This window comes from Schistocerca nitens, chromosome 4 (assembly GCF_023898315.1).
Source record: "Schistocerca nitens isolate TAMUIC-IGC-003100 chromosome 4, iqSchNite1.1, whole genome shotgun sequence".
Lineage (NCBI taxonomy): Eukaryota > Metazoa > Arthropoda > Insecta > Orthoptera > Acrididae > Schistocerca > Schistocerca nitens.
The window spans coordinates 275,242,806-275,268,965 of NC_064617.1; the positions used below are offsets into that span (position 1 = coordinate 275,242,806).

Sequence of the window (26,160 nt, forward strand, 5' to 3'; positions counted from 1 at the left end):
GGTTCAAATGGCTCTGAGCACTATGGGACTCAACTGCTGAGGTCATTAGTCCCCTAGAACTTAGAACTAGGTAAACCTAACTAACCTAAGGACATCACAAACATCCATGCCCGAGGCAGGATTCGAACCTGCGACCGTAGCGGTCTTGCGGTTCCAGACTGCAGCGCCTTTAACCGCACGGCCACTTCGGCCGGCTCGGGCATGGGTGTGTGTGTTTGTCCTTAGGATAATTTAGGTTAAGTAGTGTGTAAGCTTAGGGACTGATGACTTTAGCAGTTAAGTCCCATAAGATTTCACACACATTTGAACAATTTCAGCAGTCGTTTTCCCGAATACGAGTCCAGAGTGCTAACAACTGCGCCATCTCGCTTGGTAGGAAGAAAAGTATCCAAACCGACAGTCTGTCCGCCTCCGGTAGCTGAATGGTCAGCGTGACGGCTTGTCAATTCTCTGGGCCCGGGTTCGATTCCCGGCTGGGTCGGGGAATTTTCTTCGCCCAGAGACTGGGTGTTGTGCTGTCGTCATCATCATCCTATCATCTTCATCGACTGCAGGTCGCTGAAGTGGCCTCACATTGAAAGACCGGTATCTGGTGAACGGTCTGCCCGACGGGGAGCCCTAGCCATACGATTAAATTAAATAAAAAAATTAAAAAAAACCGACAGTCTGGCGACCTTTGGAGCACCGTGGATGTCTACACGAGCAACATTATGGCAGTTTCCCTTGTCACGGCATCAGAGAGAGGCACGCTGACAGTGCTACGTGTAACAACACTGCAGACAGTAGTAGCACCACGCCATCTTTCCAGACGAGTTCCGACTGCATAGGATTACCTTTGACGTATACCTGTGTGGAGGCTGCCGTAACGAACGTGGCAAGATTGCATTCGTCACCATACGACCCCAGGATGTGATGGTATGGATTGCCATGAAGTACGCAACATTAACTATTCTAGTTAGTATAGAAGGTAATTTTGAGACGAGGCGTCACATTTTTCCGGTGTTTAGGCCAATGGCTGGCATTTCGAGGTCGCCAGCAACAAGATAACGCAAAGCCGCCTGTGTTGTCCTGATCTGTCTCGATACCGAAGGTGTTGAAAAGAGAATGGCACGCCAGCCAACAGCCTTATGTCGTTGAATACTCCAGCTGCAGTCAGATCAGCGGTGTTGAGCAATGTCGGACGCTGCCGGCACTTGGACGGGTAAAGGCTCGGGTGCGGCACGCTCTGTTTGGAGCTTTGCCTTCCCGGCAAAGGGGAAGAGGGGTTGGTGGCGTAAAGTTCCTGTTCACCAGACTTCACGCCAATGTACTGCATTAAATTCCAAGCCTGCTAGCAGTGTTTCGCGGATTGAGGACGTGTGACTGATAATGACGACCCGTCCGTCGGATGGGGACATTAAGCTCGGCGATCCCCTTCGGTGTTACTCGAGGGGAGTAAGGTATGGGCTGGCACCAGGTTTCGTGCTCTCCCTTCTATCATCATACGATGTAAACATGACACCACAGAAGAGACACAAGCATTACAGTCACCTACCCGTGTCAGACATACTTTACAATCTACTCTTACACTTCGCGAAGGCGAGGTGCCAGTATGCGCAAATAGGAAAAAGCTTCTCAGGCAGCTGAACCTGCCTCTCGGAGTCCCCTAGCTAACGATACCATACGACTTTACTTTTTACTGGCACTCCATCACGCGCCAGCCGTTACAACTGAAGAGGCCTTGACTGAGTGGAAGCAGCATGGAATGACGTATCCGTTCAAGTTGATTTCCAGCCGAGTTAAGGGCACTGTTGCTGAGAGAGTTGGTAGCTCTGTGTACTGAATTTCGCGCCCTGTTTGTTCCGGAAATTGAAATTTGTGGTAAGCTTCTATGGGACCAAACTGCTGCCATCGGTCCCTAGCCCTACACAGTACCGCGCGAACCGTGACAAGACGCCTGAGACCTCGCGGCTACCCCGCGCGCTTGTTTATTCCGAAATCACTCCACAATTTTCATCTTTTATTCTTTCTACTATACTACAGACGCAAAATAAGTAAAACTTCTTTATTCAAAGGTTTCAATGACATTAGCCCGATTTTTTCATTGAAATGAATCAATGGTATAAAAATTTGTGCCGGGCCGGGACTCGAATCTCGATCTCCGCTCATCGCGAACGGTCGCCTTAGTAGACGGGGCCATCCGAGCACCCGTCCCATCCGACACAAATTCCCAACCTGTTGCACGCTACTGACGTAGCGTCACATGCCTACGAAAGCCTTACTCGCAGTTCCTGACTCCCGCAAGAGACCGCACATGGTTTGCATCTGCACTGAAAGAAAGGAATATAATCAGCTAAAAGTTGCAGCGCAAATGTTGCGGAAATGGAAAATGCTATTGATGTGTGGTTTTCACAGAATCTATTGGCAGTCAGGAGCGCGTATTAACAGCCAATAACCAGATTGCAATAATACTTAGGAAGTGTATTTTCTATGCAAACATACAGATTTTTAAAATGAACAATGCATATTGACACTGACAAACTAAAAGTAGGGTAAATTAGAATGTTAATGGTGTTTCTTGTAGGAATCCAATGCAAGTCTTTTATTAGATATCTTATTTTGAAAAGTTTCCACACTGACACTTGTTTGTGCCATTCAAACTGCGTAACTGCAAGATACGTTGCTGTTATGTTTGCTTGCAGTGTCGTTCTGTGCCCCTTGAGGGCATCACGATTTACTAGTCAGTGTGTGACTGTCCAGCCAACTAGGCGTGAGCGGACGATGGGATTTACCAATGCAGAAAAAGCAGATATGCTCATGCTGTATGGAGAAATGGTTCAAAAGGCGCTGAGCACTATGGGACTCAACTTCGGAGGTCATTAGTCCCCTAGAACTTAGAACTAGTTAAACCTAACTAACCTAAGGACATCACAAACATCCATGCCCGAATGGCTCTGAGCACTATGGGACTCAACTGCTGTGGTTATCAGTCCCCTAGAACTTAGAACTACTTAAACCTAACTAACCTAAGGACATCACACACATCCATGCCCGAGGCAGGATTCGAACCTGCGACCGTAGCGGTCTTGCGGTTCCTGACTGCAGCGCCTTTAAGGGGCTCCGGAAAGGCTCAAAATCATGAAAAGTTCAATTTTTACTTTTTTGCGTTTTCTGAATCTGCAGACTATTACCTTTTAATAGATGTATAATTTATTCAATTCCGAAGACTACAACTATTTTTAAATTTTTTTTGAAATGTGTTCTACATGGGCGTGACCCACTGTGGCGCTGTTAAACTGCTGTCAAATGGTGTTATTATTAACGTCCGTGTTCATCAGGTACATTTTAGTGATGTGAGATAAAGTATAAAACCTATTTTCAGAGACTTAGCAGCACCTGAACTGTTGAAAAAGTGTATTCACGGAAAAACTCAAAACCCCAATGAAAGTGTAAATAGTGTTATATGGTGGAGAATCCCCAAGACTGTATTTGTTGGAATAGAAACACTTCACTTTGGTGTGTATGATGCTGTTGCGACTTTCAATTATGGCAACATTGTAAGGTGCAAGGTATTTAGAAATATGGGAATGAAGATAGGTTCTAACATGGTACGAGCGATGCTTGCTTTAGACAAGGAACGCCTTCGGGCTGCAGACAGGGCTGTAAAGAGTCTAGAAATACAAGCAAGAGTAAACAGGAGGAGGAACAAGAGGAAGCTGGAGGAGGAGTTTGCAGAGGATGAAGATAATCCATCCTATGGACCTGGAATGCACTAAAAAGTTAATCCAATCTTTGTCGCTCGATTCCCAAAACTTTTATTTTCACATACTAATTACATGTTTTCTAAGGATCTTCCAAACATCTTTGTTTCAAACTTTCATCAAATGTTACACAGTACCTTCTGCATAATTTAACACAGCCTTTTTCCAAAAAACTGTATATTTTTGAATATATAAATAAAAAATTGCAAAAAAATGTTGTGAATTTTCATTACAATTGAAAAAAAATCATCTTTAATAACTGAACTAAAATTTTGTAAAATCCCTGCGTTAAGTTGTAGCCCATATTCCAATAAATAATCTGTAAAAAGTTCAACTTCCTACCTCAAATACTTTGTGAGGAAAGATGTAATTTATAGGCGTTATTTTAACATTGCAAGTATAGGGCGTTCCGGAGCCCCTTAACCGCACGGCCACTTCGGCCGGCGCTGTATGGAGAGCGTAGGAAGAACGCAGTTCGCACTTGTGCGGTGTTTGCGGCAAGATATCCCAATAGAAGTCAACCATCTCGGCAATTATTCATCAACCTTTTCAGCCGTTACCTGGAAGTGATAGTGTAACACCTAGACAACGTAACAGAAGGAAACAAGTGACGTCAGAAGGGGAGGAAATTAATGTTTTTGCTGTTGTTGCAGTTGACGCGCACGTTAGCTCCCGTACAATTGCACGAGGAAGTGGCACGAGGCAGGGAAGTGCCCTACGCATTCTCCATCGATTTAGGTTCCATACCTATCACATCTCTCTCCATCAAGAGCTGCATGGAAGTGATTATAAGAATCTTGCTAAATTCTGTACATGGGCATTAAGACAGGATACTCCAGATTCATCCGGTATTTCGTTTAGTGATGAGGCCACATTTACAAATCATGGACAAGTAAACAGCCGAAACATGCAGTTGGACAGAGGTCGCGCAGGGCTGCTGAGATTGTACCTATACCCGTCGATTCCATGTTCGTACGACATTCCTGACATTCCAACCGATGCCAGCATCAGTATCGCGGAACAAGGACACCACAGTCTAGATATCCTACGATTCTCTAGCTGTTGAGTGCGCACACATGCTGGTAATACAAGCTCTTCACAAACAACCAATACACAGTGCATAACCGATTTACGAATAAAAAGCCCGTTGCGTAGTCTTCTTTAGTCAGCGATGACACGTTTAAGTATGCTATATACTTCATGCCAGTTCGATGCCAGTTAAGATGTTTGTCGTCACCGCACCCCGTTGGCTTGTTCAGGTGAAACGTCAGCGTCCAAAGAGCGTAAACGGGTGGTGTGTGATAGTGAACCATCAGCCCACAGGCTTGTTTTTCATAGACGGAGCACTGAACGCGCACAAGTAAGGCAGCCTCTTAACAGACAACCTTCCGCGGCTGCTAGGAGACGTTCCTCTGCAGACTAGGAGGAACCTGTGGTACCAACACGATGGCTGTCAAGCATGTAGTGCACCAAGTACTACAGCATGTCTTCACGAATTGTCTCCAAATCGTTGGATTGGACGCAGAGGACCTGCACCTCGGCCGGCTCATTGCCCGAATTTGACGCCTGGAGACTTTATGTTGATGGGAAAGACACCGTCTACAGAGACATATCAACTACACCCGATGACATACAGCAACATATTATTGCAGCCTGCTTGGACATCTCCGCTAAAATTCTAGGACGTGTGCGGTAGTTATTCCATATCACACTGGAAGCGTGTAAGGCCGCTTCCGATGGTCATTATGAACACGACATGTGATGGCCAATTGTATCGTTGGACTTCCAGAATCCAGACAACTAGTGTATGCACTCGTGTTGTTCTTTAGTGTGAGCTACCACAGGTATAGTACAAGTGTCGGAAACTTTTCAAAATACGATATCTCGTAAACGACTCTTACTAGACTCCTGCAACAAACACAACTGACATTCTAATTTATCCTGCTTTTAGTTTGTTAATGTCAATAGGCATTGTTACATCTAAAAAAGTGTATGTTTGCACAAAAATACACTTTCTAAGTGTTATTACAATCTGTTGATTGGATAACAACACGACCCCTGACTTCCAATCCATTCTGTGAAAACTGCTCCTCAATAACACTTTCCATTTCCGCAATATCTGCGGTGAAAATTTTAGATGGTTTATCCTGTATATATTTTACACTGAAAAGCAAAGAAACTGATACACGTGCCAAATATCGTGTAGGGCCCCGGAGAGCACGCAGAAGTGCCTCAATACGACGTGGCATTGACTCGACTAATGTCTGAAATAGTGGTGGAGGGAATGGACACCATGACTCCTGCAGGGCTGTCCATAAATTCGTGGGAGTACGAGGGGTGGAGATCTTTCCTGAGCAGCACGTTGCAAGGCATCCCAGATATGGTCAGTAAGGTTCATATCTGGGGAGTCTGGTGGCCAGTGGAAGTGTTCAAACTGAGAAGAATGTTCCTGGAGTCACTCTGTAGCAATTCTGGAAGTGTGTCGGAGTGACAATAGACATGAATGGATGCAGTTGATCAGACAGGAAGCTTACGTACGTATCACCTGTCAGAGTCGTATCTACACGTATCAGGGGTCTCATATATCACTCAAGCTGTACACGTCCCACACCATTACAGAGCCTCCACCAGCTTGAAAAGTCCCCTGGTGACATACAGGGTCCATGAATTCATGAGGTTGTCTCCATACTCGTACACGTCCATCCACTCGACACAATTTGAAACGAGACTCGTCCGACCAGGCAACATGTTTCCAGTCGTCAACAGTCCAATGTCTATGTTGACGTGCCCAGGCGAGACTTAAAACTTTGTATCGTGCAGTCATCAATGGTACACTAGTGGGCCTTCTTCCCCGAAAGCCCATATTGATGATATTTCGTTGAATGGTTCGCACGCTGACACTTGATGACCCAGCATTGAAATCTGCAGCAAATTGCGGAACGTTTGCACATCTGTCAAGCTGAACGATTCTCTTTAGTCGTCGTTGGTCCCGTTCTTGCTGGATCTTTTTCCGGCCGCAGCGATCTCAAGGATTTGATATTTTAACGGATTCCTGATATTCACGGTACACTCGTGAAATGGTCGTACCGGAAAATTCCGACTTGATCGCTACCCCGGAGATGCTGTATCCCATCGCTCGTGCGCCGACTATAACACCACGTTCAGACTCATTTAAATCTTGACAACCTGCCATTGACTGGAATACTCTCTTTCAAATTCTGAAGGTGGCAGGGGTAAACTACAGGGAGCGAAAGGCTATTTACAATTTGTACAGAAACCAGATGGCAGTTATAAGAGTCGAGGGACATGAAAGGGAAGCAGTAGTTGGGAAGGGAGCGAGACAGGGTTGTAGTCTCTCTCCGATGTTATTCAATCTGTATATTGAGCAAGCAGTAAAGGAAACAAAAGAAAAATTCGGAGTAGGTATTAAAATCCATGGAGGAGAAATAAAAACTTTAAGGTTCGACGATGACATTGTAATTCTGTCAGAGACAGCAAAGGACTTGGAAGAGCAGTTGAACGGAATGGATAGTGTCTTGAAAGAAAGGTACAAGATGAACATCAACAAAAGCAAAACGAGGATAATGGAATGTAGTCGAATTAAGTCGGGTGATGCTGAGGGAATTAGATTAGGAAATTAGACACTTAAAGTAGTAAAGGAGTTTTGCTATTTGGGGAGCAAAATAACTGATGATGGTTGAAGTAGAGAGGATATAAAGTGTAGACTGGCAATGGGAAGGAAAGCCTTTCTGAAGAAGAGAAATTTGTTAACATTGAGTATAGATTTAAGTGTCAGCAAGTCGTTTCTGAAAGTATTTGTATGGAGTGTTGCCATGTATGGAAGTGAAACATGGACGATGAATAGTTTGGACAAGAAGAGAATAGAAGCTTTTGAAATGTGGTGCTACAGAAGAATGCCGAAGATTAAATGGGTAGATCACATAACTAATAAGGAAGTATTGAATAGGATTGGGGAGAAGAGGAGTTTGTGGCACAACTTGACTAGAAGAAGGGATCGGTTGGTAGGACATGTTCTGAGGCATCAAGGGATCACCAATTTAGTATTGGAGGGCAGCGTGGAGGGTAAATATCGTAGAGGGAGACCAAGAGATGAATACACTAAACAGATTCAGAAGGATATAGGCTGCAGTAAGTACTGCGAGGTGAAGAAGTTTGCGCAGGATAGAGTAGCATGGAGAGCTGCATCATACCAATCTCAGGACTGAAGACCACCACAACAACAACAACAACAACCTGCCATTGTAGCAGCAATAACCAATCTATGAAATGCGCCATACACTTGTTGGTTCAAATGGCTCTGAGCACTATGGGACTTAACATCTGTGGTCATTAGTCCTCTAAGACTTAAAACTACTTAAACCTAACTAACCTAAGGAGATGTCCACACAACCATGCCCGAGGCAGGATTCGAACCTGCGACCGTAGCAGTCGCGCGGTTCCGGACTGCGCGCCTAGAACCGCTAGACCACCGCGGCCGGCGACACTTGTTGTCTTATATAGGCGTTACCGACAGCAGCGCCGTATTCCGCCTGTTTACATATCTCTGTATTTGAATACGCATGCTTATATGAGTTTCTTGGGCGCGTCATGTATATCAAAATGACTATTTGCCATCCTTCCTGGTGTTGCAGAGATTACGGTCAGTAGCGTATTCCTCCAGTATTGAAAGCGGTCAGTTGACACGGATAAATAAGCGAGACTCTAAAGGCGTCTAAACTCACGTAAACAAAACGCGTGCGCTGTGGTCACAGGCCACAGTAGTGGTGCGGCGTTTTGAAGTTGTAAATTTGCATTCCTGCAGGCCGGCCAGGCCGGCAACCTGGCGGTGAGAGGCTGGCTCGGCGGCTGCGAGCTGTCAGCGCGCGGGGCGCGGTGTTTGTAGGCAGGTGCCCGCCTGGGCCGTGGCCTTTGTACGGGGCGCGTTTGCTCTTCCGGCCGCGAGAGATCTGCTCCAGACGCTCGGCCCGGCGTGCCAGCAGGGCGAGCCTTCGCTCATCTGGCCGCGGCCGCGCTGTGTTGTTACTGATAACAGCTGCGGCAGCGCCACGCGCGGGTTTGTTTTTGCTGCCCTCTCCCGTATTGCCGACGCCCCGCCACGAAACAAAGGCCCCAGCCGGCACACTGCCTCAAGAGCCTCTCCTCCCGATGACAGCAGCCTGCTGAAAGCTTCCACCGACACGACTGCTGCCGTCAGTAAAAGAACTGCTGTAGCCTTTACGCTCCGGTGCAAACACGGTCGGATGGCTGCGAAGTTTCGTTGCATGAAACAAATAGTTTTTGAAGAATGCGTAGTTTCCAAATTCGCGTGATAATAAATGTCTTTAAGAACGTAAGTCTGACACGTTCAACATCGACTGCCTACGTTTTTTCTGTTTACGAGGGGCGTTTGAAAAATTCGTGCAAAAATAAAAACTACTTACGTATTTGGGGTAAATCTTTTTTACTTTTTCGACAGAGTCTCCTTTTAGACTTATACACTTCGTCCAACGCTGTTCTAATAATAGGAATTGTCCAAGTCTGCAAAATAGCTATTAGCTGCTGCAATCTTTGTCCCGCCAGCCATTTCTTCAATCTGGGGAACAAATAGTAGTCCGAGGGAGCCAAGTCTGGGGAATAGGGCGGATGTGAAACGAGTTGGAATCTTATTTCCATTAATTTTGCGACCACAACTGCTGAAGAGTGTGCTGTTGCATTGTCGAGATGGAAAAGGACTTTTTTGCTGTCCATTCGCCGGAGATTTTCTTGCAGCTCGGTTTTCAAACGGTCCAATAAGGATGAATAATATGCACTTCTAATAGTTTTACCATTTTCCAGAGAGTCGATGAGGACTATCCCTTGCGAATCCCAGAAGACAATAGCCATAACCTTGCCGGCCGAAGGAATGGTCTTCGCCTTTTTGGTGCAGATTCTCCCTTGGTAACCCATTATTTAGATTGTTCTTTGGTCTCAGGAGTATAGTAATGTATCCATGTTTCATCCACAGTGACGCTTAAAGTCCTGCGGATTCTTCCTGAACAGCTGCAAACTATCTGTGCAATACTTCACACGATTCAGTTTTTGGTCAAGCGTGAGCTATCCCTGAACCCACCTTGCGGATAGTTTTCTCATGTCCTTTTATGCAAAATATTATGTACCCGTTCATTCGAGATGCCTACAGGACTAACAATCTCACGCACCTTAACTCTTCTGTCATCCACCACCATATAATGGATTTTATCAGTGATTTCTGGAGTCGTAACCTCCACAAGGCGTCCAGAACGTTCAGCATCACTTGTGCCCATATGGCCACTCCGAAAATTTTGAAACCAATTATAACTCTTCGAATCGAATGTGCAGAGTCACCGTAATGTTTATCAAGCTTCTCTTTAGTCTCCTGAGGCGTTTTGCCTTTCATAAAGTAATGTTTAATCACCACACGAAATTCTTTTTCGTCCATTTTTTGACAATTACTCGACTTCCTTGATTCACACGAATTCCAAACACAAAGAAATAGACCAATATGGCTGAAACTTGGTGTGCTTTCTTTCCAAAGATACTACTAATTAAACATGACGTCAATACGCGCCGGTGGTGCCATCTCTCGGACTTTGCACGCCCCTCGAATGTGTACAAAGAAGAGACCGCGCTTACAAAAGGAGTTAGACAAGGCTGTCCCCTATCGCAATACTTAATGTGTTAATTGAGGAAGCTCTTCAGATCGTGAAGTAGAAGACAAAGGGAATAGAAGTCAATGGTGAAAGGATACACTGCATCAGATTGGCCATTCTGGAGTACTGCTCGAGTGTATGCGATCCCTACCAGGTCGGACTCATGGTAGACATCGAAGCAATTCAGATTTGTTAGGTTCGATCATGACCCGAGTACTACGGAGATGCTTCGTAAAATCAAATGGGAATCCCTGGAGGCAAGACGACGTCCTTTTTCGTGAAACACTATTGAAAAAATTTAAGATAACCCTCATCTGCAGCTGATACAGAAAGGTTATGTTGCCGCCGACGTACATTTCACGCTAGGACTCCGAGAATAAGAGAAATTAGGGATCGTACGGAGGGATACAGACAGTCGTTTTTCCCTCGCTCTGCGAGTGGAACAGTAAAGGAAATGACTATTAATGGCTCCGCCATGCACTATATGGTGGCTTGAAGGGTACATATGCGGATGTAGGGGATATCGTAATAGTTGCAGACTCCGAAAAACAGATGGATAGAATGCTGCAAGCTCCAACACACACTTTTAAACTATGGAAACTCAACGTGAACAACAGGAAAACTACAGTAATAGAGGTGCGAAAAAATATGGAAGGGATTAAAACCAAAACAAAAATTGATGACGTCTGAATTGATAGGTGAAACAATTTTGTTATCTCGGTAGTAAACTCATAGAGAATAATGAATGCTTCATGGAAGTGAGTAGAAGGGTTGAATTAGCAATACATGGATTAATGACTAAGACAAACATTTTAACCACAAAATATACAAATATACACTCCTGGAAATGGAAAAAAGAACACATTGACACCGGTGTGTCAGACCCACCATACTTGCTCCGGACACTGCGAGAGGGCTGTACAAGCAATGATCACACGCACGGCACAGCGGACACACCAGGAACCGCGGTGTTGGCCGTCGAATGGCGCTAGCTGCGCAGCATTTGTGCACCGCCGCCGTCAGTGTCAGCCAGTTTGTCGTGGCGTACGGAGCTCCATCGCAGTCTTTAACACTGGTAGCATGCCGCGACAGCGTGGACGTGAACCGTATGTGCAGTTGACGGACTTTGAGCGAGGGCGTATAGTGGGCATGCGGGAGGCCGGGTGGACGTACCGCCGAATTGCTCAACACGTGGGGGCGTGAGGTCTCCACAGTACATCGATGTTGTCGCCAGTGGTCGGCGGAAGGTGCACGTGCCCGTCGACCTGGGACCGGACCGCAGCGACGCACGGATGCACGCCAAGACCGTAGGATCCTACGCAGTGCCGTAGGGGACCGCACCGCCACTTCCCAGCAAATTAGGGACACTGTTGCTCCTGGGGTATCGGCGAGGACCATTCGCAACCGTCTCCATGAAGCTGGGCTACGGTCCCGCACACCGTTAGGCCGTCTTCCGCTCACGCCCCAACATCGTGCAGCCCGCCTCCAGTGGTGTCGCGACAGGCGTGAATGGAGGGACGAATGGAGACGTGTCGTCTTCAGCGATGAGAGTCGCTTCTGCCTTGGTGCCAATGATGGTCGTATGCGTGTTTGGCGCCGTGCAGGTGAGCGCCACAATCAGGACTGCATACGACCGAGGCACACAGGGCCAACACCCGGCATCATGGTGTGGGGAGCGATCTCCTACACTGGCCGTACACCACTGGTGATCGTCGAGGGGACACTGAATAGTGCACGGTACATCCAAACCGTCATCGAACCCATCGTTCTACCATTCCTAGACCGGCAAGGGAACTTGCTGTTCCAACAGGACAATGCACGTCCGCATGTATCCCGTGCCACCCAACGTGCTCTAGAAGGTGTAAGTCAACTACCCTGGCCAGCAAGATCTCCGGATCTGTCCCCCATTGAGCATGTTTGGGACTGGATGAAGCGTCGTCTCACGCGGTCTGCACGTCCAGCACGAACGCTGGTCCAACTGAGGCGCCAGGTGCAAATGGCATGGCAAGCCGTTCCACAGGACTACATCCAGCATCTCTACGATCGTCTCCATGGGAGAATAGCAGCCTGCATTGCTGCGAAAGGTGGATATACACTGTACTAGTGCCGACATTGTGCATGCTCTGTTGCCTGTGTCTATGTGCCTGTGGTTCTGTCAGTGTGATCATGTGATGTATCTGACCCCAGGAATGTGTCAATAAAGTTTCCCCTTCCTGGGACAATGAATTCACGGTGTTCTTATTTCAATTTCCAGGAGTGTAGAAGTCAGAAAAAGTTTTACAAAAGCGTTTCTATGGGTCACACTGCTCTTTGGAACAAAGTTGAGCTCTGTATAAATTTAAAAGAAACGGACTTGAAGCTGCTGAAATGGGGATAAGGCGGAAAATGACAAGAACGAGCTAGACGAAGGAGATTTTTAAAGGAAATTGAAAACAGAAAAATAAAGTTTATTGGACATTTTATTCGAGACAGAAAGAAGACAAAGCGCTGGGGAAGATAGGGAGAGGATCGCCTAGGAAGAAGTATTTGAAAGACATCGAAAAGAGGATGGGATGTGACAATTACATAGAACTGAAACGACAGTCAGTGACAGAGCATAGGGGTTGCGACGACAAGGCATTAGCCATTAGAATTTGTATGAGTATAATATGTAATTTACTAACGTCATCTTCAGAAATCCATATGACAGGCTTTCTAAAGCGGCTGGTTGTTATATTTCTTTCAGTAATTCAATCCACAGTCACGGAGATGAGACACCATGGATAAATTTCTTGGATCTGTTATCCCATATTACTCTAGGCTGAAATGGCATTCCTTTCTAACTAACGCGATCGACATCAGTCTCCGCTTCCCTCGCCGTAAGACTCGTCTGCCCTGTACTATGGTAATTTCTTATGACTTTTAACTTTATTGTAGGTACTTTTTCTGAATATTTTAAGCTGTCATGTGAGGGAAAAGTCATGAACATTTTTCACACGCCATCGCACTTTTCATTAACCTTGGTGTTCACCTTTCGTTCCACTTGAAGAAACCGAACTTTTCGTGTCTTCTTTGGATGATGAGAGACGCTCCCACTCAGTCACCATATCTTCTTGCGTGCTTTAAGTGTATACAGGTGTTTATTTTCGTACTTTCTTGACCGAATCTTTGTTTACACCACAAATGAACAGATTTATTGAGTAGCTATCATTGTTGCGTTGTTGTTCTCCGTAAACATCGGTCTCAAAAAAAAATGGTTCAAATGGCTCTGAGCACTATGGGACTCAACTACTGAGGTCATTAGTCCCCTAGAACTTAGAACGACTTAAACCTAACTAACCTAAGGACATCACAAACATCCATGCCCGAGGCAGGATTCGAACCTGCGACCGTAGCGGTCTTGCGGTTCCAGACTGCAGCGCCTTTAACCGCACGGCCACTTCGGCCGGCTAAAACATCGGTCTCCAACGAGGAAAGAACCTTCGTCAGTGTAAGTTCATAATACAAGCACAGCTTGTGTCAGGTTGCGCGGAGAGGACACTGTTTATAAAACGGGTTCAAATGGCTCTGAGCACTATGGGACTCAACTGCTGTGGTCATTAGTCCACTAGAACTTAGAACGACTTAAACCTAACTAACCTAAGGACATCACAAACATCCATGCCCGAGGCAGGATTCGAACCTGCGACCGTAGTAGTCGCACGGTTCCGGACTGCGCGCCTAGAACCGCGAGACCACCGCGGCCGGCTAAAAAACGGGTAATAGTACTGAAAGTTCTAATGAGCAGACAGAAGTGTCTTATAACTAGATGCATAGATCTGAAAACTCTACACGCCTACAGAATTAGACGCGAACTATCGAAAAGGGGGGAAAAAAATAACCTGGTGAATTATGTAGCCACCGCCGCACATAAAACGGTAGACCGTGCAGTGCAGAGGTAGATGTAGGGCATCGTGCGGAGTAACTCAAGAGAACGGCCAGCGGTAGTAGTCCGTGCAGTACACGTGGTGGAAGGCGGGCAGCGGGAAACATTTATTGTTGTGCAATCAAACAGAATTCTGCGGTGTTCGTCTGTTTTTGTTATTAACACGTGTTTCACACGTTGTATCATAGACGTACGTGTGTCGACTTCATAATAGGTTTTCGTAGTAACTAGAAAAAAGAAACATACTTCCTAACTCCGTCACCGAACGATGTGTCGCTGTGGTTAGCACAGTGGGCTAGGATTCGGGAGGACGGCGATTCAAACCCCCCACCAAGCCATACAGATTTAGGTTTTCTGCGATTTCCGTATATCGCTAGAGGCAAATGCCGGGATGGTTCCTTTGAAAGGGACATCTTCGATTTCCTTCCGCATCGTCCCCTAATTCGAGCTTGTGCTCCGTCCTTAATGATCTAGTTGTCGACAGGGCCTAAACTCTCATTTTGCTTCTTTTCTTTCCTCACAACACTGCCAGTTTGTCAGACAAATGTATGTATCTCGCACACGATAAATCTCGGTAATATCTTCCTTGTGTGCACTATTTCATGTCCATAGTTAAAAATCATAAGAAATTACCATAATACGGAACAGACGAGTCTTACGGCGAGCAAAGTGGAGACTTATGTCGATCGCGTTAATTACAAAGGAATGCCATTTCAGCCTAGCTTTAGAGTAATACGGGATAACAGATCCAAGAAATTTATCCATGGTGTCTCATCTCCGTGATTGTGGATTGAAATACTGGAAGAGATAAAACAACCAGCCGCTTTAGATAAGCTTTATTTATGTCAAGATGCGTTTCGGCTTTCCACCGATCTTTAGTCGCTCTAATGCATCTATATCTTCATCAGCACGGTGGTTTTGAAAATGTAAAGGTATTACGCCAATTAAAGACTGATGAAAACCCGATAAGGTTCTCTGCAGAAATGTAACTATATACGAGGGGACCTAAAAAAGTAAATTACTCGTCATTATGGCAAGCCAAGTGAAGCTTACTGAATGCTGCACTATTCGTCAAAGTGACACAGATACAGGAAACAATTATTGAACATTAACACCAAGTCTCTGTAAACAACGGTTGGAGCGTTCTACCAATCTTTCACTTCCCCGACGATAGAAATCCGCTCCTTGGTCACGAAGCCATTCGAGAACCGCTGTGCGATCGTCCTCATCGTTGGAAAATTGCTTTCAGCTTGCCGAAAAGACTGAAATGGCATGGTGGAAGATGTGAACATCCCTGTCAGCACCACTCACCTCTGTATGGCCTTGGTGAAATTGTTACCAGCCTTTCATAATGGCTGGATGCGGCATTGCATCTGCTCCATGTATCACACACACATTCACTGTGAAATTGTGGCAATTTAGACATTTTGTCTACAAGAATTGTATTGTCACTCGATTTCACAGTTGGTGTAACTTTCCAATTGCCGGGCCATTTCCCTAGCACACTGAGAAGCACCTGTTGTCCGTACCACAGCAGAACTGCGTCTGCAAAAAATTCAAAGCGTGTATTCTTCTCTGACAATGCGCCATTCTTGTTGTGCAAGGGTCCTAGCGTGAGACAACATGTGTAGCTTACTTTCCGAATCCCTACGCAAAGATGTGTAATAGCTTAAGGTATGTATCTACACATACAGATTTTCCAAAAGGAGGAAGCAAAGAAATTCGCATTATTTTCACTTACTCCTCTCCCATTCTCTTAAATCTTTCCTCTCTTGAATAACTAGAACTTGTCACATTGAAATGAAATGAAATGTCGTGTGACGGGTAGACCTGATCGCCTGCAAGTCTTTTGAGGTGACGCCACTTCGGCGACTTGCGCGTGAGAAGGATGAAATGACGATGATGAAGACGACAAAAAAAAACAGTCACTGAGCGGAGAAAATCTCCATCTCAGCCGGGAATCGAACCCAGACCCCCGGCATGACAAGCCGGCGCGCTGTCCATTTTTTTTTTTTTTTGCAGTTTGTTCGTTATTTGGTCGTAACGCACGTCACATGACATCCGTTGTTGATCCTTTCATTCAGTTTTTGTATTACAGAGAGCAGCCAGCGCTCTGACCGAACAGGCCGAGGTACCGCGCCGGCATTATTATTATTATTTGTTCGGGGCGGGCGTTCCATGACAACTGTTTAAGTTCATCGTTGATCCGTTCACTCAGTTTTTTTATTACAGAGGGCCAGTAACCATCTGACGGAACACGCTGGGCTACCGTGCTGACACTCAGCTACGATGACTGACTACTTGTCAGGTTGATACTCTCAACGCTCGCCACAAGATCAAAACAAGACAACGCAGGCGATATATTATGTTAACAAAAACATTCAAATGCGCGGTTCTTTAGCTACAGATGGGCCTCCTTAGAGGGTACCTGTAACGTAGTCCTTTTCCTTCATTAGACATGCACCAAAGATTTTTACTACATCTGCACCATTCAAGCGGGGATTTAATCAATGTGTAACATTCTCTCAGAGACTAACAGAAATGGCGAATGAAAGATTGTATGACGTATTCATACATAGATACGGACCGTTTTTAGAAACGTCCGGAAAATAGTGCGTCCGTTATCTGATTAGATCCTTGCGTATATAAGGGGTGTCAAGCTCACATCTATTCGGTTATTACTACTACATCTGTATTGTCCACAAGCGGATCGGAAAGGATAATGTTCCTCCTGTCGTGTAGCTTCTTTCTTTGTACTGTAATGTCACAAGTGATAAGAGTTAGACCGACTGAATGCGGAAAACTTCATGCTTCTTCATGTTTATAGTATCCACAACTGTCTGAGTAGTAGTAACTGTTGTAACTGTTACAAAGCGACTGACAGCGTATTATTGACAGCAGTGACTAACTTACATTCAAAAACGTCCAGGATGTCTTGAAATTGCTGTTTTACACACCATTGTTGTCACGGTTTACCATTTAGTTCCATCGAAAGGCGATAGAGGGGAACCGAAGGTTGGAATTATCAATGCCTTTATCAAAAATCATTTGATACGAATGTCATGCAAATATTTAAAATTGCATAGTAGCAAGACAATCTCATCCGCTGTTCCATCTCGCATCCAATCCGGCATATAATAGATGTACGCAACACCGTCATTGTGCGTCGCTGTCTGCGATAATGTTTCATCTCGTAGTAATGTTTCTGTAACTTGGAGAACTAGTAGTAGTAGTAGTAGTAATAATAATAATAATAATAATACATAATTACTAATATAATCTATCTTGACTAATTTGTGTTGTGAAGTCAGGATACGGAACAGCACCACGAAATATGTTAACGTGCCCGTCGTTATTTTCTCTGTTGCTGTCGTTGTCAAGTCTGCAACACGCTTATCTGGGAACGCCCGCTACAGCACCGCTTCATTGTTTGTTTGTGTACCTTCATAATTGTGTCATGAATGAATTACGATAAACGGTCAATATATGCGACTTAATATTTCACATATCTTCTGCTACTCGTGCTGTAAATACCACGTACGAGCTGTTAAAGGATTTAAGGTTTTTCCTGTCAGTAGAACGTACCTGTATAACTATGTGAGATGTGAAATAAATATAACACAACCAACAAAATTTTTCCTTTTGTTTGTCCTGCAAAAATTTCCTGGTCTTGTGACTGAATGACAAAAATAACTAAAAGAGGAACTTCCGCGTAGGAACACACACATTGTAAAATTAATGTACTGTCAAACCTGAGATGTAAATCATTACTTGTATTCTTGCACGCTGCTGTGGAGTTCGCTCACTTCTGTTTGATTTTTCGTTATTCATGATACAATGATATTTGTTTTTGATGGCATTACATCGTGAGATTAAGTATGGAGCTACATGATTCTAAAACTGTCAAGACGTTCCATAAGGTCTTAGGCACTACTGAGTACTGAAATGTTTTACCTTGTTAGTGACAGCTACATATATTAATGTGCGTGTTATGTTGCTTACCGATGTTTGAAGAACGAAACCTTTTCCTACCAGAAACAGAGGTGACTGACGTAAGTTAGCTTCAAATGTGAACATCATCACAGCACAAAACATGTATAAAACTGCGAATTTGGAGATTACAACGCGCCAGTAGTCGAAATGTGTCATTACCTGTATGCACTGCATGTGCCCGCACGTTCTACCTAGCGCACTCCGGCAAGAGTAGTGACAACAATGCACTACTCGAGAAAACACGACTTGAAGAATTAATTCTGTGAAATTTATATTGAAATAGTACAAGCTTCCTTTAAATTTCAAATAAGGGTTGTTGGCAATATGTTTTATTATGTTTTCCGTCCGCATTTCGGCACTTCACATATATTTTTCAGTTGACATAAACTAAAATTGCCATTTTTGGAATTGTGTCACTTTTCTTGCTGCGGTGCGATATACACAGCTGGTGCGTCATAATCTCCATAGTGACATCGCGATATAGTTGCATTATGGGTTTACAGCAGATACATACAGTTATTAAATTATTGATAGACTTTAACGAAAGCTATTCAGGAAGCACGATACACGGATGGATCACAGAAGTGCAGAACAGTTGCTTTCACGTCATTTTGTACGTTTGACACTGCGCACGACGTTATCACAGCTGGCAACTTACTTGGCAGTAGATGTCCGTGCGTCGTAATTATTAACAGCGGTATGCGATAATGTCCAAACACTTTTAATAAAGCTAACGTAACATCTTTTCCACGAGATTTGACTGCATTTCCTCGTCTTTTAAACGAATAGTAAACAACTCGGTAAGAAACATTACGAGATATATCGACAGCTCGAAGGAACATCCATAATAGAACAGTGTTTCCTATTACGCACTTGAAATGACCGTAGGCAAAACGACAGAAGTCGAGGGACGAAAAAAAACAACTTATGGGGATGACAGCAAAACTGCGGTCGTCAAGTCTTGTAAACAATATGCTGCCGGAACCCGGTGGCACGTCCACACGCACCGGTAGCGGAAATCGCGCGACAGGCCGCGCCGTAGCGGGGCAGCGGTACTCACCGACGGCGAAGATGGAGAAGTCGAGCATGTACTTCCAGGCGGGTCTGCGCGCCGCCATGCGTGCGCTGTCGCCTGCTGCGGCGGACTCGAGCGAGCGGCGGCTGCTGCACCGGCCCTGCGGACACAAGCGCGCCGTCACTCACTGCGCGTGCGCGGACCCCGCTGGCTGCGCCGCCCCCTCCGCTAGCGCCCTCCGCCCCCAGTGGCCGCCGCCGCCGCCACAGGCCGCGCCGCCTCCGACGCCGCTGCCGTGGCCATCGCTGGCACTCGTCCACAAGTACCCCAAGTTCGGATGAAAGCTATTCGTACGACGTAAGTAGTTTAAAATGAAATTACCGTATGGCCTTGTTCAAATGGTTCAAATGGCCCTGAGCACTATGGGACTTAACATCTGAGGTCATCAGTCCCTTGGACTTAGAACTACTTAAACCTAACTAACCTAAGGACATCACACACATCCATGCCCGAGGCAGGATTCGAACCTGCGACCGTAGCAACAGCGCGGTTCCGGACTGAAACGCCTAGAACCGCTCGGCCACAAAGGCCGGCTTTGGCCTTGTTGACCGGTAGGCGTTATTTGGGGTTTTGGGGTTGTCTGACCGCCTGGTGCAGGCCTTTCTATTTGATACTTGGGCGTAGAATAGAAGTAGCGAAGAATACGATACAGTGTCTCAGCTCTAATCAGTGACCTGCTCGTATAGCGAAGCTCGCAGCGCACTAGCTTGCGAGACAAGGAGGTGGGTCTGACCGTCATCGAATCATCCGTGCGGTGGATTAGCTATCGTTGGTTGGTACACAGGCCAACCCGTGTATGATGCTGGGCTAGTAACTAAAAATCCACCTAAGAGAATACGACACACAAACAGTTAAAATGCGCCGTTTCCATGAGTGCCACTCTAATCATTTTCTTCTCACGAAGGTGAGTGGAATCGAAACGTCGCGGAATACTAAGGCAGCCACTCCGTTGGAAGTCTGAGAAAATTTTATCAGCAGTATCCGTCGGGAAGGTTTACATTCACTCAGAACGAAGTACACGAGCCACAGATAGATGCACATGAATCTTCCCTGCACCCCCCACCCCCTCCCCCCAATCCATTGGCCTCAGAAAGAGCATCCGGCCACAAACTTAAATAATAAAATGAAATTTACCAAATCGTGAAGAGACGGACCCCATACAAGACGAGATGAACGATAGGGAAAAGAAGAAAACATCAGCTTTGACCAATGACACCTGTCCTATACACTGAATAGCCCAAGAAACTTGTGCATCTTGAAACATCCCCTTAGAAAAACTTATAAATGACTGTGCTGATAAACCCATTACGTTATTTGATTTTCAAACAGCAGAGCAGAACTGAACGTACCCAGACATTTCTCACTTTACTTATTCTGATCATTACTAAACTGACACACAACATTTTTAGCGCAACGCAATCTGACTTCCAATAATCCCTACAAAAGAATGGGCCTGACTAACAATAACCTATACCTTTAATGAATCACTTACCTCACAAAAATCTTCGTTACTCGAACTACTGCAATACAGCGAGCGCCAATACTGCCAGCTAAATAACAGATTCTAACAACTGAAGGCACTAATTACTGATGGCCATAGTTAGCAAATGAAAGATTTTGATACAGAACAAACAATGTATTTACCTTAATAGTTTTGAAAAGTCTTAATATATATATCAGTTCATGACATCCAGTCTTACAAATTTACTGTCTCTGATGGACACACGTCCAGATCATCCGCTCTCAAAACTCCGCCATCTCTCTCTCACCACATCCACCACAGCTGGCGGCTCACCTCCAACTGCGCAACGCTACGCGCTGTTAACATCCAACTGCCAAACACTGCAGTAGCAAATTCCAACAATGGAAACCAGCGACAGACTGCACACATCACAGCCAGTGATTTTCATATAGAGCGCTACGTGGCGTTGCTAGCATAAAAACCTAAACAGCCTACTTACAACCTGCCTAATATAGTGTAGGGACCCCACGAGCACGCAGATGTACTGCAACACGACGTGGCATGGACTCAATGTCTGAAGTAGTGCTGGAAGGAACTGACATCATGAATCATGCAGGGCTGTCCATAAATCCGTAAGAGTACGAGAGGGTGGACATGGCTTCTGAAGAGCACGTTGCAAGGCATCCCAGATATGCTCAATAATGTTTATGTCTGGGGAGTTTGCTGGCCAGCGGAAGTGTCTAAACTCAGAAGAGTGTTCCTGGAACCACTCTGTAGCAATTCTGGACGTGTTGGATGTCGCATTGTCCGGCTGGAATTGCCCAAATCCGTCGGAATGCACAATGGACATGAATAGATACAGATGGTAAGACAGGATTATTACGTACGTGTCACCTGTCAGAGTCGTATCTAGACCGTCAGGGGTCCCTTATCACTCTAACCGCACACGTCCCACACCACTACAGAGCCTCCACCGGCTTGAACAGTTCCCTGCTGACATGCAGGGTCCATGGATTCATGAGGTTGTGTTTACCCGTACACGTCCATCTGCTCGATATAATTAGAAACGAGACTCGTCCGACCTAGCAACATGTTTCCAGTCATCAGCAATTCAGTATCTGTGTTGACGGGCCCAGGCAGGCCGTAATGCTTTGTGTTGTGTAGTCATCAAGTGTTCGCGAGTGGGCCTTCGGCTTCGAAAGCCCATATCAGTGATGTTTCGTTGAATGGTTGGCACGCTGACACTTGTTGATGGCCCAACACTGAAATCTGCAGCAATTTGCGGAAGTGTAGCACTTCTGTCACGTTCAAGGCTTCTCTTCAGCCTTCGTTGGTCCCGTTCTTGCAGGATCTTTTTCCGGCCGCAGCGATGTCGGAGATTTGATGTTTCACCGGATTCCTGATATACATGGTACACCCGTGAAATGGTCGTACAAGAAAATCTCCACTTCATTGCTACCTCGGAGATGCTGTTGTGTCCCATCGCTGGTGCGCCGTCAATAACACAACGTTCAGTCTCACTTAAATCTTGATAACCTGCCATTGTAGCAGCAGTACCCGATCTAGCAATTGCGCCAGGCACTTGTCTTATATTTGCGTTGCCGACCACAGCACCATATTCTGCCTGTTTACATACCTCTGTATTTGAATACGTGTGCCTATACCACTTTCTTTGACGCTTCAGCGTATATTGCTTCTCAAGTCAACATCCGTTGCTCTGAACACATACCAATCGTATGTGCTGCCCGGCGTCTTCTTTATAGCGTCACCTATTCCAGTTTGTGAACATTTGTGACTTTTACGTTGACTACACCAACACTTGAATAATCTTAAAGCTCGTTTTTTAGTCCGTTCCATCTATTTCATTGATCCTATTTGGTAAGGGCTCCTTATTGACGAAAGTTACTCGAAAATAGGTCGAACTAGGTTTTGTAAGAGACTTTTTTTGTCTGTGACTTGTAATTCCTTAGAACTTTTCCAATAAAACTCATTCCTTTTCCATGGATAAATTTTTTGTTGCAATTCCACTTTAGATAGCTCTGGACAGGTACTCCTAGGTACCTGACGGCTGTGAATGATTCCAATGACTGTTCCTATAAAGCGTACTGAATGACAACGGATCATTTCGTGCATTTACACACGTAACACGATACTTATTTCTGTTTAGTGTCAGTTGTCAATTTGTGCTCTGGTTGCTGACCATCTTTAATTCCCTACATTTGGTAACAGTTTCCTAAAAATATCACTTTCCTGTTTACAGCTGCGTCGCCTGTAAAAAGCGTCATAGGACAGCAACCAATGGAAAAAGTTAGGGAGCTGAGACGTGGTGGGAATGGGAGGAATGAGTTCGCAGCAGTTCTGCTGTACTTCTGTTGTAGCCTTCCTTTACGACTACCTTCCCGTCGTGTTTCCATGCCTTTGAGTCAGTAAATGTTTAATGGCTTGTTCCACACAGGGTGATTCCGTGATAACGTTACAAACTTTGAGAAATGATGGAGAAGGCCGGCCGAAGTGGCCGTGCGGTTAAAGGCGCTGCAGTCTGGAACCGCGAGACCACTACGGTCGCAGGTTCGAATCCTGCCTCGGGCATGGATGTTTGTGATGTCCTTAGGTTAGTTAGGTTTAACTAGTTCTAAGTTCTAGGGGACTAATGACCTCAGCAGTTGAGTCCCATAGTGCTCAGAGCCATTTGAGCCATTTTAAGATGGAGAAGAGTAAATTTATCAATTTGAGGTAAGGGACCCCAGTCTGGGAACGGCAGAGTCGAAAGGCATAAGCGAAAATGTATTCATGTTTCACCTTAGCCTCGCGCTGCGCTCAAATTAAGTATCCCCACCTTCCGAACCGTAATCCCTACGAATACGCAGCAATATTTTCAGATAATTTTCCTTGCTGATGGAGTAGTAACTTGATACAGAGAGACCGAAAATTCTTAGTCTATGGTACAGTAATGATGAATTCCGATTACATGCACAAGTTTCGCAAGCTGCTATATTTACAGTAGTTGTTCAAAATGGCGTCCTTCAGCGTCAATGCAGGCCGAGCATCGTCGCACAAAGTTCTGTCGTATCCGTTCTAATATCTCCGGTGTCGTTTGAATAGTGACGCAGGCAGCGAGAATTCTTGCCAGGGGATTCTCTTCAGTCTCGACAGGCATCTCGTACAGAAGACTTTTCATGTCCATACGAGACTAAATCAAGTGAGGTGAGATCTGGTGAATGTGCTGGCCACGAAACAGGACCTTCTTTGCATATCAACTTTTCAGGAAGTCTGATCCAGGTGCTAAATAACTCTTAGTCCAAAGTGACGTGGCGCTCCATCGTGTTGGAACCACAGCCGTTGACTAATAACAAGAGGGATATGTTCCAGTAACCCGAGTAGTATATCTCTGATAAACGCTGTATACACTAGTACGTTTAAGCGGGCAGGACGAGGAAACAGGCCTGGTACGTAAGCAATGACTATCCTGCCCACACGTTGACTGATAATCTGTGTTGATGGTTCCTCATAACTGTAGCGTGGGGCTTATCATCGGTCCAAACATGACTGTTGCGACTATTTATCATTCCGTCTCTGGTGAAACATGCTTCATCCGTGAAAAATACATACGCAGGAAAGTGGGAATCGATTGTTCGGAGCTGGAAGAACCATTGGCTGAATACGACACGAGGTCGGAAGTGAGCAGGAGTCAAAGCACGCATTTTCTGTGGATGGTAGGGTTGTCACACAGTACTCTACGAGAAATTCATTTCGCCTGCAACTGACTGAGTGTTCACTGCAGGTACCTCGTTCACTCGTGCAAGCACTGCATCTGCTGCGTCGGGGGTCTGTGTAGTTTATCGTCCTCCTCGGACGCTGAACTGTGATACCGTCATGGAAATATGGTGTGAAGCGGATGTCGTCTACGCGGATATTTGGCCCCTACAACCTTTTCGCTCGTCTGCTGGTTCCACGTGCTTGACCATACACGAAAAAAAAATGCCTGGTAGTTCCGTCACCTGGTACAACTTCACTTGGTTAGGGCTGATCGACGTTAGTACTTCAACTTGTAAACACAGACTGCAGTCTACTATAGTACAGACATTGTACACCAGGGTTGTTCATGTCAGTACACAGCACGTCATCTGTATTGGATTAGTTGAGTTATTATCCCAACATCTACACTTAAGTCCTCGTCGGCATTGTCTACATTACAATTTTATCAACAATCGTATTCCATTGTCAGCGGTATCAGAATGATTTCCTCTTTTTCCTTTCGGCACGGCTTATTGGTACATTTACCTTTCTCCATCATCCCTGAAAGTTTGTGACTTCATCACGGAATAAACTTTTATTTACAGTTCCTGTGTTCTACAACTTTTTCCTGCGTACTAGGTTTTCCTAGATCGCATTCTAATTCATATTTCTCTTTTGGTCCAAAGCACTTCAATGATACAATTTCACTTTTCAAAAACTCCACTGACGGCTTTGAATACTTCATTTTTCCAACTATTGGGCCGGCCGGGGTAGCCGAGCGGTTCTAGGCGCTACAGTCTGGAACCGCGCGACCGCTACGGTCGCAGGTTCGAATCCTGCCTCGGCATGGATGTGTGTGATGTCCTTAGGTTAGTTAGGTTTACGTAGTTCTAAGTTCTAGGGGACTGATGACCTCAGAAGTTGAGTCCCATAGCGCTCAGAGCCATTTGAACCATTTGAACCAACTATTGGTAAAGCAGGGACGCGGTTGTTAATTTTGCTGGAATATGTCTGAGAGGAAATTTTATTTACCGTAAAACTAGGCAACATTGTGACTGTTATATTACTTTGTGACAATAGTGCGATCTAGCTTTTTATTCTTAAATAACTACATTACACTCTCCTGCAGTGTTTCCTTGCATAGCTCTGCTGTTAATGGTGGAAGCTATAGGTATGTGCATTTCACTTAAGCTAGTCACAAAACTATTTTCTTTTTTTCTTTTTTTGGTCGGAAAACGTGTTTGTGGATTTCTTCAAACTTTTTTTCTATTGTCGCTAACTTCGAAGAGCTGATTAAAGTTCGTGCGTATAAGTTGTATGAATATTTCTGCATAACAATTACATTTGACTACAATTTTCTTCAAACACTTGAAAGCGAACATACACAGACGACGGTAGTATCGCGTACACAAGGTAGGCCTATAGAAGAGCAATAAATTGGCGGAGCTGTCATTTGTCTCAGATGATTCGTATGGAAAGGTTTCCGACATGATCATGGCCGCACGATGGCAACTAACAGAATTTGTGCACGGAATGGTAGCTGGAGCTGGACCCATGGAACATTCCATTTCGGAAATTGTTAG

At 45.2% G+C, this 26,160-nt stretch overlaps 1 protein-coding gene across 1 annotated transcript in view; it reads right to left on the bottom strand.

The window, feature by feature from the left end:
• The window catches only part of LOC126253012 (phospholipid phosphatase 1-like), an 889,365-nt gene that overhangs the window by 324,252 nt on the left and 538,953 nt on the right, over positions 1–26,160 (bottom strand). The window contains exon 2 of the mRNA XM_049954065.1: positions 19,366–19,480. Coding sequence (XP_049810022.1) covers positions 19,366–19,480 — 115 coding nt within the window. The remainder of the gene's footprint in view (positions 1–19,365; positions 19,481–26,160) is intronic.